This window comes from Nymphaea colorata, chromosome 6 (assembly GCF_008831285.2).
Source record: "Nymphaea colorata isolate Beijing-Zhang1983 chromosome 6, ASM883128v2, whole genome shotgun sequence".
NCBI classification, from domain to species: Eukaryota; Viridiplantae; Streptophyta; class Magnoliopsida; order Nymphaeales; family Nymphaeaceae; genus Nymphaea; species Nymphaea colorata.
In genome coordinates this window covers 6,247,885-6,265,309 of record NC_045143.1, presented here as the reverse complement: position 1 = coordinate 6,265,309, position 17,425 = coordinate 6,247,885, and the positions used below count along the sequence as shown (strand labels likewise).

The following is a 17,425-nucleotide window of genomic DNA, read 5'->3' as shown; positions in this document are numbered from 1 at the left end:
TTTATGCTTTCATTTCCAAAGATTAACATAAGATTTGAATCGATGCAATGTAGCACAACTAAACAGCAAAAAAGGGTTTCAAATTTAAATTTCATGGCTGTTGTTAAGACTATGTTATATTATTTTGCTAGGTAGTAAATAGTGGTAGTCGTGACATTCTAATTGAATGGTGTGCTCTACAAATTCCAAAACAAGCCAAAAGATATTCAAGATTTTATGTCGAAGGACATTGAAATAAAATATTATATTGGTCGACTTATAAATTGCCATTCCATTTAGTTAAATAATCCGGGAATCAACTGTCACGGATCGCCATAGTATTCTTTGTAATTGTAAGGAATAGACAGATGCAAAATGTTAAAAATGGTTAGATGAAGTATTCATGCAAGTTAGATGCAAAAGTTGTACTTTGTAACATTTTTAAATTAGACGTGTCAACTTTCTCAAATTGTAACATCAAAATTTCAGGTTCTTTCTTTTCAATTTTCCGATTTCAGGTGTTTTCAAAATCTATCTGAATGAAATCAAAGCCGTTTTTTTTATAATTTGAAGTAGTCCATAGTCACAAAAAACATATTTTTTTGAAAAAAACACGAAAAAGGTGATGTGTGATGAGATTAGATTTCAGTTTCAAGAATTGGATTTAGATATGGCCTTTCTTTTTATTTAGTCATCGTCGGATTGGATTCGATCCAAATAATGCAACTATCCCATTAAAATCACTGGAGATCTGATCTAATTGGCAAAAAGAGAGAACCCTGATTCGATTCGCATACGGGTCGGATCCGGGTCCTTTTCTGGACATCCTCATAGATCTTCGGGGGCGATGGCGACTCGGATATTTTCAGAAACTATTGAGGGCAATTGGAGGAAGACCTGCCCTAAGCACCTTTTAGGGTTAAAAGGAGAGGGCGAGTGCCGCGAATCGGAGGAAGAACTGAAGAAGAACGAGAAGAGCGCCAGACTCCTTCTCAGATTTTCGGGGATCAGGTTCTCCTCATCCTCTCTATCTCTCTCTCCTTTTCTGCCTCTCGCCTTCAGCAAGAATGGCGGCCGCGAAGAAGACGCTCTCGCAGAAGGAGGCGGACATCCAGATGATGCTCGCCGCCGACGTCCATCTCGGCACCAAAAATTGCGATTTTCAGATGGAGCGATACGTTTTCAAAAGGAGAAGCGACGGTATGGTCTTCACATGCCGACCTCAGCTGCTTTCTCTTTGTTTGTTTGTTGGAAGCGATATTCATCCTCCTATATATTTCATTTTTCATTTTTTTGGGACTTTAAAATCGATTGAACAGGGTGGGTTCTGTATGGTATTTTCCATATTTTTCTTGTTTCGTTGGAATTCATGTATACGATACTATGTAGCTGTAGCTGCGGACTTTTAGGTTTAGTCCGATGCAATGGCGAAGCGAGGAAATTTAGGGGGAGGGGCACTAATTGGAGAACACTCATATCTTGAGGTGTGGTACTATATATAAATGAGCAAAGAATCGAAATGCATCATTATAAAAATATATGAGGCTGGTGTAGTCTGGTCATTTTTCTACGCATCCCTGTACTTCATCCGTTACATTGGATCCCGAAAGCGGTAACAATTTTGGATTTTTTTTGGGTTGTTATGGATTCTTGACGGCTCTAAAATTTATTGGTCGTTTGGATTTTCACTTTTCAACATTACACACTACGTGGATGACATATTAGTGGATAAAGGAATAGTTGGTGTGTTTGCCGTTAAAGAAAAGGCTAAAAAGCCTTTAATTATTACAATCGTTCTTTGCTTAGTTAGTATAATGACAATGTATTTGAGTTCATCTGTTTATGGCGGTCAATTGTTGTTGATTTTGTTTTTGTTGCTGGACTTATTTCTCAGATTGATTTAATTATTAAGTTCTCACTTCTTTCTACCTATGGATTGGGATTTGTTTTATTGTATTATTAATTATTTTTTTGCACGATAATATCTGCTTTAGTTTCTTTAGGTGTGGCTTGATTATATAGTAGATATAATTTTTCAGTGATTTAAAGTATGGTTCGCGGTCTTATCGATGTTTGTTTTTTTTAATTTATTACATTCGTATATGTCACGTCTAATAGCATACGACTTGATCATTTTTTATTTAGCCAAACCATCGTTAACTTTGCTTGAGGATCTTTTCTTATATTTTTGGGGCAATCGGGACCTGCAGAGGTATTAAACATTGAATGATGATTCTGTACTAGGAATCGCTTTTAAATCTTAATTTCCGCTTCTTCAGGGATTTTTATTATCAACCTTGGGAAGACATGGGAGAAACTTCAACTGGCTGCCAGAGTTATTGTTGCTATTGAGAACCCTCAGGACATTATTGTCCAATCTGCAAGGCCATATGGTCAGCGTGCTATTTTGAAGTTCGCACAGTACACTGGAGCTCATCCAATTGCAGGACGACACACACCTGGAACCTTCACCAATCAGCTGCAGACATCATTCAATGAACCACGTCTTCTTATTCTCACTGATCCCAGGACAGATCATCAGGTAAGCATTGCCCGCTTCAGTACTGATACTTTCACTTGATTGCTGTCATTCTCATGCCTGAGTTTCTCTACAGCCAATTAAAGAGTCTTCTCTCGGCAACATTCCCACCATTGCTTTTTGTGACACTGACTCGCCTATGCGCTATGTGGATATTGGTATTCCCGCTAACAACAAAGGAAAACACAGCATTGGTTGTCTGTTCTGGTTGTTGGCCAGAATGGTCTTGCAGATGAGGGGTACAATTCCACCACATCACAAATGGGATGTTATGGTATGTGGCGTGACTTCCCTCTCTCACTCTCTCCCTCTCTCTATCTTACCTGTACAGACCAACAAACATCTGTGAATTTCTTGTACGAGGTTTGGCATCTTTTCTTGTTGCATCAAGCCATCTTTTGTGATCTATCTTGATCAATGTGTAAGATCTTCCCTCATATATATTTTTCGTGCCTACTGCTCGAATTCTTCGAACTGTTAATTGCTTCCTGACAGGGGAACTGAGACCATGAATCAACTTTTCCACTTTGAAAGCACGTGTAGAAAGTTGACTAGCCGTTTGGCCAACCTACATTATGAAAGTGGTTCAGCTTTGGAATTGATATTTATGCCTCCTTTTTCCCAATACTTGATGATTTGATCGTTGATTTCCTGTATCGCATATGGGATTCTTGAGAAACTGAAAGTGGTTGGTTCTTGCAGGTCGATCTATTTTTCTACAGAGACCCTGAAGAGGCCAAAGAACACGAAGAGGAGGAAGTTGTTGCCGCTCCAGATTATGGTGCAGCCGACTTTTCCGCAGCAGCCCTTGGCCTTCCAACTGATCAATGGCCTGCCCAGATTAGCGACGCTCAGTGGGGTGGTGATGCTGTCCCTGCTCCCGTTCCTGCTGCAACACCCGTGGAGTGGGCTTCTGCTCCAGGTATGAGTATTGCTCATTCTACACAAAACCAAGGTAGTTTTTGAACAAGGGAGTGTGATCTTCGAATTCTCTCTGAAGTTGGCTGACCATTCTCTTGGCACATGACATGATGTTGCAGTGGCTGGTGATGGATGGGATGTGGCTGTGGCTCCCCCAACTGTGACACCTGGTGTTGATGCCGTTCCACCACCATCTGGATGGGCGTGAAACAAGCAGTTCGATAATTCAATGTTAGGGTAGTTTTTTTCTTTTGAGAGGGACGGTTTTCGCCTTGTTTTGCTTTTTGGTGTCTAGACGGCCATTTTTGTAGGTGGAAGACGGAAATGAAGCTGCTGTTCCTTGAGTTTGTTATTATTTTTTCGTCTATGTTGTCATCATTCACAAGTACGTGTAAGGAGAAGCATTTTGAAGCTATAAACCACATTTTTTCAGGTCTGAAGTTGATCGAACGCTAGATTTCTTCCCTGATTCATGGCCATCGTCATCCAGCTTGGATGAAGGATGTACGTGAATGGTTCTTAAACCGATATATCATTCGGCGTCCGGCGTTTCCTTAAAATTAGCTTTGGAATTGGCTTGAGGTCATAGATTGTAGCCTTTGATTAAATGAATTGATTCTTGATGCGCATGTCCTGTTTTGACAATGAACGGCTACGGTCCTGCCTAAGCCCAGCTCATCATTCGAGAAAGTTGGAAAGCCTCGATGCTGAAGCAAACTCTTGTTTCGGTTCTATCAGGTCGCAGTTACGAATCTTTGATTATTTTAAATTTTGATCACATAGTCGCCTATTTTCAACTTTTCTATACCAGGTTTGGTTAAAATATCTATATGTGTCAGCTGGCGTTCTTGCAGCAAACCTTTGGGAGACTATCTGTTGTGTATATATGTATGGGTTTGGTGAATGTTTGGGCCGCCTGTGTGATATTGGGCTTTTTCAGACGGATTTTGCCCTTCACAAAACATGACGGATATGAAGGTCTCGCAACGCTATCACTTCATTACTGTTTATTATTGCACATTAACAGCGAAAAGGGTTGCTTACTAATGTGACGCTTTGGTATAAATTGAATGGGAAAAAACAGAACCGAAGACTGAAATCCATGAAATCAGAAGTTGAGCCGACCAAGCAGCCAGGTACGTTCATATCTCCCGGTGAGCGGGAGGTCACCGCACCGCCTAAAATGCATTCCACCTCCTTTGAGGTGGGGCCTGAGTAGGCTACCGTACACCCTTCTGCTTCAGTGGCATCCATGGCTACCGAACAGGCGACTGCCTTTTACACGCTCGTTTGCTCGACCAACAACGTCCCTTGAAGCCAGCTACATTGCTATCTGCGTCAAATTCTGCAAGGGCTTGTGAAGTTTGAAGACCATGGTTCACTTGTTTTCCCCTGACCATCCATGAGCTTTTTCCTATCTATTCAGACATCTCCATGATCCACACCAGCTTCGATGCCAGCACAAAAAATTCCTTCCGGAATATATGCAATTGCTGATTGAATTATTAACCATGTAAACCTTTTTATGTAACCCAACTCATCAAAAAACTGCTTCGCGATGAAGAACCGTCATGGAAGCTTTTGATGTTAACTCAGGTCACCAAAAATCACTGCATGAACAAGAACCGTCAACAAAATGGTGAAAACATTGAGGATCCTTGAGCACGATCTCTCGATTCAAAATCTTTGACATCATCTTTGCAGCTGCATGGCAATCTGCACAAACTCTATGGTTCTTGGTGATGCGAATAGTTACCCCTTCTGATGTACTGATTAGCCCAAATCCTATGGCCAGCATCTCACTGTGGCCAACAAGAATGGTTTCCCTCTCTTCGTCCGCATCATGGAAGGAAAAGTCGCTCTTACGCTTATAACCAGTCCCTTCCATCTTTTTCATTAAACTCTGCAATTCCCAGTAGATCCTCTCTGATCTAGGGTGAGAAACATCCCCAACCCCAAAGGCGTGCACCTTATTCCGTATTTTAATCCAACTACATGCCTTCCTCGTCTTCAAACCTAAATCTGTAATCATTTTCCTGTACTTATATTCATACTGTGTTTTCCCCATAGCAGCATACATATTGGACAACAGAACATAGTTATCAGCATGATCTGTTTCCAGTTCAGTTAGCAACTCAGCTATGCACCTACCCAACTGCTTCTTTCCATGTATCCTACACCCATTGAGAAGAGCCCTTTGAACAGAAGCATATTTTCCAATTCGGGCATCTTGAATGAAAGCTTGAGCCTCTCCAAATTTGCCAGCACAAGAAAGAAGGTAAACCACACAAGCCCAATGTTCAACTTTTGGTGTCGCAATACATTTGAAATAATGAAGACCTTCCTCCACTCTGCGTGCAACACAGCAAGCACAAAGAACAGCTGTATAAGTAATCTGATCGGGCTGGACATTTGTATTCTTCATCTCTTGGAAGAGTTCAATACCTAGCTCTCCTTGACCATGTAAGCTATAACCTGCAATCATCACAGTCCAGGATACCACATCCTTAGTAGCCATAGTTGAAAATACTTTAGATGCATAGTCAATTCTCCCAGACTTCACATACATGTCAATGACGGCATTCTTCAATGCAAGCTGCGCGTCAAACCCATTTTTAATTGCATAACAGTGGATTTCTTGCCCATTAGTGCATGCTGTGATCCTTCCACATGCAGGCAGTACACTGGAAATAGATAGCGCATCTGGTCTGATTCCCTCAAGTTGCATCTCCATGAAGAGTTTTAGCCCTTCGTTGAAGCTGCCATTTTTAATGTATCCACCAAGCATTGTCGTCCATGACACAACATTTTTAAACTTAATCTGATCAAAAGCTGCGCGTGCATCATCAAGACTGTCACAGTCAATGTACATCGTCACGAGAGAATTGCCAACTCTCAGATCCGATTCCAGACCAGTTCTCCTTATATGCTCATGAACTTTTCTCCCATTGTAAGCTGATCCTAGTTGTCTGCATGCACCAAGCATGGTAATGGCAGCCACGGGATCAAACTCCCATCCTTCAAGTTCCATTTGATGAAACACTTCAATCGCTAATCTTGGTCTGCCCTCTGCCACATGCAACCGACCAAGTGTGGTCCAACAAGCAACGTTCCTGAGAGGCAGACATCCAAAAACATTCCTTGCATCACCAAACATCTTGAAATCCCCATACATGTTCATCAAAGAGTTGCCTACATACACATCTGAATGCAGCCCAAGTTTGAAAACATGCCCATGAATCTGTTTTCCCAATGAAACCCCACCGTCGAGGGACACGCATGACATCAAAACGCAAGGAAGAGTAAATTGATCAGCACAAGCACCATCAACAAGCATGTTTCGATATAAAAGAACGACACTTAACGAGTCCCCATTATCAGAATAAGCTTGAATCATTAAGTTCCAGACATATGTGTTTTTCACAGGCATTTCATCAAATAGGCTGCGGGCAGAGGACAGATCCCCGGATTTTACATAGCTACCAAAGATGGCTTGGAGAACTTGATGACGAGGATACAGGCCAGTGACGATTATCTGGGCGTGGATTTGCTTGGCTTCACAACGGGGCTGTTTGAGGGTGGCGCAAGACGGCAGTAGAGAGTGGAAACAAGAAAGCTTGGTCGTGAAACTTTGTGAGCTTGAGGGATTAGATCTCTGTTGGGCATTGGTCACTTTGGAATCCGAATTCCAAATTTTTCTTGGAACCTGCAGCAGAATGTTGGACGCCATTTGATCGCTACGAATAAACTGAAATAGTGGCGATGTGATGCGGAGGAAGGGAATTCATCAGCTCATCTTCGTCAATGCTGCTATTCTCCGGAAGAGAGAGACGGAGAGGGAGAGACGGAGGAGCTTTCAGATGACGCTGACAGAGGAAGATATGGTCATTTACAAAATGCGGCTTGCCCTACCCGAATTTCAGTAGGAGTGGCCAAACTTTTGAATTTTGCATACACCGGCATGCTTTATCACATTTCACTTCGACGGGCCTTCCTGAAGTTGGAAATGAAATGGTCTTTCCCTATGAAGTGACTATCATTCGAAATCTATGATTTTTTACTGCAAGTGTACTTTCTCAACCATCGTTTTGATAAGTTGTTGTTTTAGATCGATATATTAGGCATTCACATATAATACTGTAACTTTAACTAGCAGCTGAGTGCAGATGTATTAGGCATTCACAACTTTCAATAACTTCAACCATCCATCTACTTTACATGAACACATGTTGATTATATGGCTGAGTGCAGATTCTCTTTGTTTTTCTTTTAACCATTAATCCTCTTCAAATGAACAACCCTGATTAAATGTCAATGTGATTCTACATTGTCAATTATCATTTATTCACTATATATACATGTATGAACTTTAACTCTAGGTTTTACATGAACATCAAACCAGAACCATCGATCTTTTGATTGGATTTGTGGCCCTTTGTTTTAAATTTTATAATATTTTTTTTACACCATAGTTGCTGAAGAGACCGAAGAAAGGGGAAGTTAGAGGAAAGAGGATTCTCCCCCCTCCCTGCACCCGCCCCCAAAATGGAAAGAACAAACAGGATGCAGACCTGGAGCAGTAGAACTCCTTATGCTGCGCTCGATCTCGCAGAGGGGGCTCAGCCTCAGCTTTTGTACAAGTGACATGAGAGTGGGAACTTGCCATATATCCCCTACTCACCTACCCTTGACGTAAACTCAATGTTTATTAGCTACATGCACGAGTCCTCCTACCTACTAGCCTACTTGCAACGAGAGGGAAGAGATTCAAGTGTCTGGATTTTCAGATCTGAACCCAGACTTGCATTCAAATGGTCAAACCCTATAAACAAGATGCGTTACTTACCAAGGGATTTACTTGAAAGGCTCTGCAATTTAACCAAAGAAAGAGATAATAACTATTCCCCTGAAAAAACTTGTGATTTACGCCTACCATTGCAAAACCAACAGTCTCAAAGAAGAGACCATGAATCAATCACAAAAACTCAGGAGTTTTTTTTTTTTCAGTAAGCCCAGTTACGAGCACACATGGGAAATGAGTTAGGAACAGTTGAGAGCGACGCATTTGTAAGGAGAGAGTTATCCTCGGTAGCAGATCGTGAAACACGGTTCTCCAGGAATTTCAACAAGAAACTAACAGCATTCATCGAAAAAAGGACAGTTGATTCGGTAACAATAAAAAAGGATGTGCAACCAAAGACAGAAACCAATCTTTCTCGGTGAATCTCAAAATAAGAAAAACTCCAGGATGAAGAACAAAATACTAAAATGCCGTCATCACTCAAATCCGTTTTGCTGTCAATTTCATGTCCTATACTAAAAACAGACAAAACTTTAGTAGGATCACTCATTTCCCGAAGCTAATCTTGGTGCGTTGCCTGTTCTTCTTCTTTGGGCCAGATTTTGCAACCTTAAGACTCCGATGAACAGCGCTAAGCCTTGCCAGTGCAGCGTTTTTAAGGTCTGGCCTGTAGTGGTTGTCAGACACCTGTTGAACACATAATCAAGTACACAGAGTCAACTCCAGCTACAAGTTACGATTTTCAAGCCAAACCAAAAGCAAAGCAGCAAACTCAGTAACTCAATTACAGAGGAAAAGCACCAATCGAATTGAATTAAAACCAGGTGAAGGACAACGAAAGGACACCAGAATCATTGCTATTGAAGTCAATGGCATTAGACGGGGGAACTCAAACTACCGACTTCAGCAGGAAGAACAATCAGGCATATACCCCTAACTCTCGCCACGTAAACCGTAAAAAGACAATCAGAACACCAACTAACATCTTTAAGGTTCAGCTTTGCAAAGAAAAAGAAACCAACAAAAAATCGCTCAGAAGCCAAGCGTAACAAGTATATTTCATTGAAGAAACCCTCTAATCAAGGGTTCTTCTTACATGTTAGCTCTTCATCATTGCAAAGAAAATTGTAATCCATTAATCTTATTCCAAATAGCAGTCCTGGACATTGCAACGACCACACAAGGGACCAACCTGACGCAAACAATACTCATCATGATTTCAAATGCCTGGTAATCTTATAAACAGCAAAACCACTTTCCAAATCACATTAAATGATTAATCACTAATTGTGCTGTTCTGGAGCATCAAAACTATTATTCATTCCTAGCTGAAATTCGAGGGACATTGACACTAAACTGTTTGTAATGGAATCATCTCTCTCAGTCCCTCTCCATTAAGGTGATCCAACAGAACTACACAGCCACCTTATACTGTTTTCTTTCATTTACTCTTCGTCTTTTGTACCCTGATTTATTTCATTTACTGTGTGCCTAAGCATCCACTAAGTTCTTTTTGAAGGTCCACTGGCTAGGAATGCCTAATCCTTCTAAGTTTTAACTACCGAGCCAACATGATGCAATTAATATCTTAATGCCCTAAATGCAGGTGACATCATATCATCGTTGCAAACATAAAGTCGTTTACGACAGGATCCAAGCTATTATAACCATGACAATCACCTGCAGTCAGAGTACTATGCAACTATATCACCAACAAATTACCAGGCATAGAAGAATGACATGGTTTGCACATGTAAACCATGGAAATAAGGGCATAACCATATAAGAGAAGGAGCAATTTGAAACGTCATTAGGCGCAAACCTGGTTAATAACAGCCTTTGCCATTTTCTGGAATTCTTTCTTCATGACAGACTTGTGCTGAACCGAAGCAGGCTTGTTCTGCTTTCTGGTCTTAGTCGTTGTCAAAGCAACTGAAAGGTCTGTCCCTCCAGGATGAATGGACACAGTTTTCCTATTTGCCAATCCTAATAAAGAAGTAACACAATAATGAATGATACAACCAAATAGATTCACTTTGCATGTAAATTAAAAAGGTTTTCTAACCCAGGAACGATGACCAAATCAAGTGATTCAATCAAATGAAACCACTGATTTCACAACTAAAAAGAAAAAATCTACAGCCAGTTAGACAAAGTATTTGCAAAAATGTTAGTCCAGATGACGGACAGGTTGAAAAGAAAATAAATAGAAAAGGCGTATATCATATTGCTTTGAAAGGTAGCAGCATTTACTTTTGTATTTGAAAGACCATCCACAGAAATGAAATCTTCAGTCATAGAACAAGGAAGGAGAAGGACATGGGAACAAGTACAAACAGAAAGTTGACCGTGACTCAATAAATCAAGATGACGTGATGTTATACATGGTGAGTGAGTGCGAAATGTTTATAGAGATCCTTATATAGGTTACCAGTTTGAAGGCGTTGAACCACGTTTAGTAGAACATAGTGACATAAAGATCTCAAACGGAGGAACGCAAACTTGTTTTCCAGAATCTAAACTATGACCCGTGAGACAGCAAAAGAAAGGGTCCCTCGCAAGGAACAAATAAAGCTCCGAAAACTATAAACTACGCGAAAGAACCATAACCTTATTACGCAAATAAAAATGAAGAGATAGAAGCTCCGAACTGATCACATGTCTCAGGCAAAAGGCCGATAAATCCCAAATTCCCAACAATTATAAACAACATAACATAGGAAACAACGAGCTGTACCTGAGTACTTATAGGAGTGAACATTGTAAAGGTTGTTCTTTTCCCTGCTAAATTGAACCTTCGCGGTGCCATTCCCAAACTGCTTGACGAGGAAGGAGTTGTTCTTCTTGACGATCTCCCAAACAAGAGGATCGGGGATGGTCGTCATCTTCGCCTTCATAACGCCCCAAAGTTAAGCGACATAAAAAAAAAACAGATCCATTCCCAAAAGCATTGAGAAAAAAAAAACAATCACAAGCGCATGCAATGCAATCAAACTAAACCATAAGAAAAATGGAACACAGTAACACCATATATTCAGCGCAGGATCAACAGGTCGCAAAAACAACAACCTACCCAGATTATACCAGAAATGAACGCAATTTCCTAAGAGCAAACTAATAGAGAAAGAGAAAGACAAGGAAGAAGATTCTTACGATGTGAGGAGTAAGAGGATTCCTGGCTGCAAGTTCTTCCTCCGAATCAGAAGAAGGTCACTCCGACAACGGCTCCAATATATACGACGGCCTCCCGCCTTCCCAAAAACCCTAGGCAGGGGACTCTCCAGGCACGCGCGAAATGACGGAAATGCACCCAGTCCTGCCCGCGGTTCGGACCCAGATCGGATACCAAACCTAATCTCGAACCGTTTTATCAGATTAAAAGACTCGGACCCGATCTCGCCCCATCTTGGATTCAAATCAGATTTTGAATTGAAGCTTAAGGTACTCCAAAATAGATTTTTGGATGCAAGATAGCTGTGTGCCTTCAAATTGCATTTTGGAGTGCATCAAAATTAGTTTATAAGTTGCCTCAACTCAATGGATCACAAAAATGAACAAACAAAGTTGACTGATTGGTCCAACCACATACTTTTGTATTTTTTTTTTCTTTAGGAAAAAAAGGTTGCGTAAAAATTATAAAAAATCAGCATAAAAATAATATATTTCTAACATATAAGATGGGTTTTACAAACTACCGAAAATATGGCATCAGGCTGGTAAAATTTATAGAATCTCGATTACCCTCTCAAGAAAATACATGCCCCTCACGTATACGCTTATACATACGAACCAAGTAAACAACTATAAAGTATGTATAAAAATATGCATGCTATTATGAATTTTCTAAGTAATTATTAGCATCGCATAAAATGTAAAATTGCTTACAAAAATATTAGCTGCCTTCATCTTGGAAAATAATTTTACCACAAGCTGTAAGACTTATAATTACCACACATAGTCTTTCGTTTATTTTACCATTGTATAATTAATGATATATGTACATATAGCATAACTTTGGGGCAATTCACCCATTTTCAGCTGATTTTTAATTACACAAATGAATGCGAAATATTTAGATGCTCGAGGAATCATGAAAATTCAATGTATAAATGAAGTTATATATTAGAGTGAATTTATGATTGAGGGCATGTTTGGATGTCATGCAAACAGAGAAATTAGATTTCAAAAAAATGATTTAAAAACCAAGTTTTAACAAAACTTAGATCTTAGAAATGGTACATAACAATTCTAGTTTCCTTTCGTAATATCTTGTATTTGAACAGCTACATTTTTTATAAAATATTTTAAGGGAGCTAGCTGATGCGTATAAATTTATGCACATAAATTGAAATGAAATGACTTGTATTTTACACAAGCTATGTTGCAATGAAGTGCAAGTGAAGTGGTACAGCTGGTCTCTGACCAAAGTGGGCTACACGCATCCAAGGGGAGCAAAGTGCATGCAGGTGAGAAAATAATAGAAACATATACACTTTGAATATTCTTATTAGAAGCAAAATAAGTTTGATTAACTAATTTAAAGTGCACCTGAAGAGCAAAAGTAATGGAAACAAATGCGATTTTAATCATCTTATTGAAAGGAAAATAAGTTTGATTAACTAATTTAGTTGGGAGAACTCATTTTAAGTAGTAAAGAAAAATTATGGCGGGCAATATATTTGTTAATTTCGTACGCCCTAGCCAGGTAGAGTATCGACCAAGATTTAAAGAATCCGGCAACTCGGCCGGATTCCGGTCAAAGTATCGAGAGGTTGCTTAACTAAAATCCGGCTAGCACCGGCCCATTTAGCAGCCATGCTTGGCCGGAAAAAATCTTGGTCGCGCGCAACGAACTGTGACCCAACGAACCTCTGATTCAAGCTTGTCGAGCCATTTTGACCTCCTTTTTGTTTGCTTCATGAAGATTTAATTCATCATGGTCAATTGCTTAGCATTGACCTGAACTCGCCAACTAATGCTATGAATTTCTTGCCGTGTACTTTGACCTTTATCTAATACCCAGCCGGCAATGGCAATGAAATTCTATGAAAACAGAAGGTCATTACAAGACAGTTGACATACAATTTTCATAAGCTTGTCCATTGATGAAATTAACATGAGATCTCTCTTTATGATTTGCCGATATCTTACGGTTTGGACGTGAGAACTATGAATTTAATATCGGACTCTCTCTTCTCGGATCTAAATGTAGGGGTGAACAACGAGTGAAACTACTCGAGCTCGACTCGTTAAAGCTCGGCTCGTGAACGAACTCGAGCCGGGTCATTTGCTTAACGAGTCGAGCTCGAGTTTGCGAGTCGACTCGTTCAAATAATCGAGTTGAGTTTGAGTTTGTTGAGCCTTAATCAAGTTGACATGTTCAATCGAGTTTACGAGTTTGTCGAGTCTTAATCGAGTTACGAATATCAATTATATTCAAACGAGTTTGTCGAGCTCGAGGTTTCACTAGTCAAGCTGAGCTCGAGCTTATTGAACTCGGGCTCGACTCTGCTCGTGTTTACCCCTATCTAAATCTGATATTTTCTCAATGCAAAAGAAGTACAATAAGAATCATAAGTATGATTAGGTGCGACCTATGACCTACAATAAGAATCATCAGTATGATTAGGTGTGACCTATGACCTTTAGTTCCACAAACCATATATTTTACCATAAATCTTTTGGTAACATAAGCAAAAACATATCATATCATAATATGCGGGTTCAGGTTGACAACGATGTCTGTTTGAATAACAACAAAATCACTGTTGAAAATTTTTAATCAAAGTGAGAATTTCCGAAGGAGCGTTTTGAATCTTGAACTAGATTATCTTCCCAATGCCAAATTTTGACCAACAATTTTGGCGGCTACCAGCAGCAAGGAGACGCGCCCTCCTTAATTCAATTGAGGTTGCGATACCTCGGGCTTGTTGGACTTTCTATTTCAAAATAGTTGTGAAGAACGTTAGGTTAATGGATCCAATGGAGAATATTCTCGTCTTGTTGTCATTATTCATCCTTATCTTTTCATTTTATTGTTCTCCTAAAGGGCATCAGCTCAGAGTTTAGTTCTTATAATGCAAGTTTAGTAAGGATGTCAATGGATTATATATAAATTAAATGTATTAGTGTTCATATGTTCTGTTTTGAATTTGGATTCAAAGCTAAGCATAAAAAAAAAGAGTCAATTTGAGGTGTTTGGTAGCAAGAACATTTAATAATTGTCCAATGAATATACTTTAAAAATTTAGGTAGATTCATGAAATACTTGTTTGTGTTCCACGAATATGCCTCAATATCTGTCTGCAAAAATGCAAACTTCAAAATCGGGGTCTTTACTCTTGTAAATTAACAATTGAATCGAAACTGCATTATAACATGTTAAGAACGTACTTTCAAGGTCTATTGATATTAGATGTAAGAAGCTTTAACTGGCTACATGTATGCTTATTATCCGATCACACATCTTTTTAGAATTGAGAATATTCTGAATCAGATCCGATCAGATGTCATTTGTTAAATCTGATTTCACCTTATTTTCTTAATTAGATATTAATTTTTCCCCTATTTGGAATTATTTCAACCAGTTCAGTTGATATCTTATTTCAATATAATCCATTTACGTTGGTAGTTTCTAGCTGTTAAAAAAGATTAAAAAATAATTTTCCGTTTATATTTTTTCGAAGATGAATCCGGACGTTGAACCTTTCAAGAAAATAGTACCTTGATGGCCAAGCGTTGATTAATTATTCAATAGCCCGCAAGGAAGAACAAACGTGTGGAAAAACTATATTTACAGGGTTTAACTTGATATGCTCGAGCAAGGAAGGTAGACGACAATCCTTCTCTTGCACTATAAATTGATCGGAACGCGTTGAAATCGAAAAGATCAAACACAGCTCGAGAACCAGGCGGCCATGTCGATTGACGTTCCGCCACCGGTCGATGAAGAGAAGAAAGAAGCAGGAGGAGCCGAGAGCGCGCTCACCAACAACGTGAAGAAGTTCGATCGGTGCTTCTCTGGGTTGGATCTAACCATTGAAGCTGGAAGCCTGAGGGATGTAGATTCTGACAAGCTCAAAAATGGGATCAAGAAGTGGGCTCGAGCCGTCGTCGCCTACGCTCGCCAGGTGAGCGGCTATCTCACATCCCCTCGCCACTGACAGGCTTTTTCAGCGCCGGAAGTTGCCGGAGATGGGAATTTTCGGGTACCATCATCGTCGATCGATGCCTTCTTCCTCCTGGAGTCATGTGTTTGTATATAAGCAGTTGATTGCTCCAGAAAAATAAACAATGGATTCAGACAAAGAAATTGAAGACGATGTTTGGTATTTGAGTGCTTCGATTGAGAGAAGTTTCACGATCAGGTGTTCTGGGAAGACCTTCGAATAAAAAGAGCAATTGGAGTTTGCTCGCCCCAAAGGAATAAAAACCGCAGAAGAGATTGACATATTTCTGCTCCAAAACCTTCTTCTTCCCCAAACCCTTCTTCTTCTCCTTCCCCGCCTCCTTCGCTTACCTTACAAATTCTTCGTTCTTAGTGTGCATATCTCAATTATTTATTCATTTATTTCTATCTCTCTCTGCCCCCTCTCCCTTGTTCCTACATTTGGATTTCTGCCTCCCCAAATAAGTGAAACAGATGAACCTATTCGACCTTGTGAAAAGTTCAACTTATTATGTAGGAAAGCGAAGATCAGATGCAATCAGATTCAGAAAAGACTTGTGTAACTGTACCTGCAGAAGTCAAATTTTAAAGTTCTCTTTGTTTGTTTAATTTCCTATGCTTCAAACCTTTTGCTCTTGAATTGGTTTCATCGATTCACAAACAAGATTTAATTCATATACGAGTTTTCAGACATTTTATCTCATTCAGTTTTTCATCCTTACAGTTTCAGACATTATATATACACATCTATGGTATATGATTATACTTATACAAAGATAATCATACTTACATGACTATATATGATTACACTTATGAAATCAAGCTTCGAAAACTAGGTTTCTGAAGCATAATCCAACAATTTCTGTTGCAGGGTATCTGTCCTTGTTGCAGGAGAAAGCCAGAGAAGAACAGGCTTCCCTTCCCTCATTCTATTGGTCATCTGACTTCAATTCTTTTTTCCAGTAAATTAAAGGTCATAAACCAATGATTAACCAATTAAACATCCACGTGAGATGAATGATTTGACACTTTACTAGATATTTGGTCAAAGATAATCTCCCTCCACGTTACCGTTGAACATGGGCAGGCCCACTTTTTCTCCAATAACAAGGCACCTGGGAGAAGACCAGAATTGCTGTAAAACTTGGAAATTGAATCGAATCAATCGGTTGCCGATTGAAGAATTTTGACCAAAACATCCAAACATTAATTTTCAGCTGAATCGGCAAACAAATATTATATATATTTAAAATAAAACTTCAAATACATGGAAATAATTTAAAAAGAAAAAAACTATGTAAAAAGTTAAACAGTGTATGAAATATGGCTTAGATAGGAGGCTTATACTGGAAATGTGTGTGGGTCTGTGTGGGCAGTTGCCCACACAAACCCACATAATCTATTACGTTTACAAATTGGTTTTCCAACATAATTTAATTTAAGACACATTGGTGTCATTTAAATCTAAACTTTCTTATATTCACGCCCCTCAGCTATAAATCTCTGTTTTTGCCAATCCACCAGACTACCATATTTTATCACAAGAAGTTAGATGTAGGACAAATTTGTGTCGGGGGTTCATAATAACAAAAGATAGCGTGTCACACCTCATCTCAATGCGTTTGAATGTGGAGGAAGACAAAAGTGATTTCTTTTCTTCAAGGCCACACGACGGCGTGCAAACACTAAACTTTTGTCTAAATAACCTGGGCGAGACCATTTTCCCTGGAAAGTTTTCACTGGTGGAAATTTATCTGCACCAAACGCCACGCAAGGCGACCTTCTTTGCAAAGGAAGCAAAGCCTTGGCGCCTGTACGTGGCAACCCTGGTAGAGTCCGTCGCAAATGAACGCCACCTTCTACTTCGATTACTTTTACAGAAATTAACGTCGTTGAAATTGGTTCCGTGCAGAAAAGTTTTAGACAATTGTTGAATTGAACGGGAATCAGAATAATTTGCAAACGGCATGGAATTCAAAAAGAGTATTTTACATTAGAAATATACAGAGTGCATAGC

At 39.5% G+C, this 17,425-nt stretch overlaps 3 protein-coding genes and 1 non-coding gene across 4 annotated transcripts; 1 reads left to right on the top strand and 3 right to left on the bottom strand.

Annotated features, from left to right (window-relative positions):
* The first annotated feature begins 921 nt into the window (after positions 1 to 921).
* Positions 922 to 3,871, top strand: LOC116255458 (40S ribosomal protein SA-like). The gene is made up of 5 exons (XM_031631287.2): positions 922 to 1,179; positions 2,259 to 2,521; positions 2,595 to 2,792; positions 3,221 to 3,440; positions 3,559 to 3,871. The coding sequence occupies exons 1-5, from the start codon at positions 1,047 to 1,049 to the stop codon at positions 3,645 to 3,647; spliced, it is 903 nt and encodes a 300-aa protein (XP_031487147.1). The 5' UTR covers positions 922 to 1,046; the 3' UTR covers positions 3,648 to 3,871.
* Positions 3,872 to 4,481: 610 nt separating this feature from the next.
* On the bottom strand, positions 4,482 to 7,281 carry LOC116255684 (pentatricopeptide repeat-containing protein At1g15510, chloroplastic-like). Its single transcript, XM_031631590.2, has one exon. The coding sequence runs from the start codon at positions 7,167 to 7,169 to the stop codon at positions 5,037 to 5,039; it is 2,133 nt and encodes a 710-aa protein (XP_031487450.1). The 5' UTR covers positions 7,170 to 7,281; the 3' UTR covers positions 4,482 to 5,036.
* Positions 7,282 to 8,585: 1,304 nt separating this feature from the next.
* Positions 8,586 to 11,523, bottom strand: LOC116255598 (60S ribosomal protein L28-2-like). The gene is made up of 4 exons (XM_031631470.1): positions 11,394 to 11,523; positions 10,978 to 11,131; positions 10,063 to 10,226; positions 8,586 to 8,927 (listed from the first exon to the last, which is right to left on the bottom strand). Exons 2-4 carry the CDS (start codon positions 11,123 to 11,125, stop codon positions 8,787 to 8,789), a joined length of 453 nt encoding a protein of 150 aa, XP_031487330.1. The 5' UTR covers positions 11,126 to 11,131; positions 11,394 to 11,523; the 3' UTR covers positions 8,586 to 8,786.
* On the bottom strand, positions 9,268 to 9,360 carry LOC116256939 (small nucleolar RNA R24). The gene has a single exon (XR_004173259.1). It is a non-coding gene; the product is annotated as a small nucleolar RNA R24 (small nucleolar RNA).
* Positions 11,524 to 17,425: the final 5,902 nt, after the last annotated feature.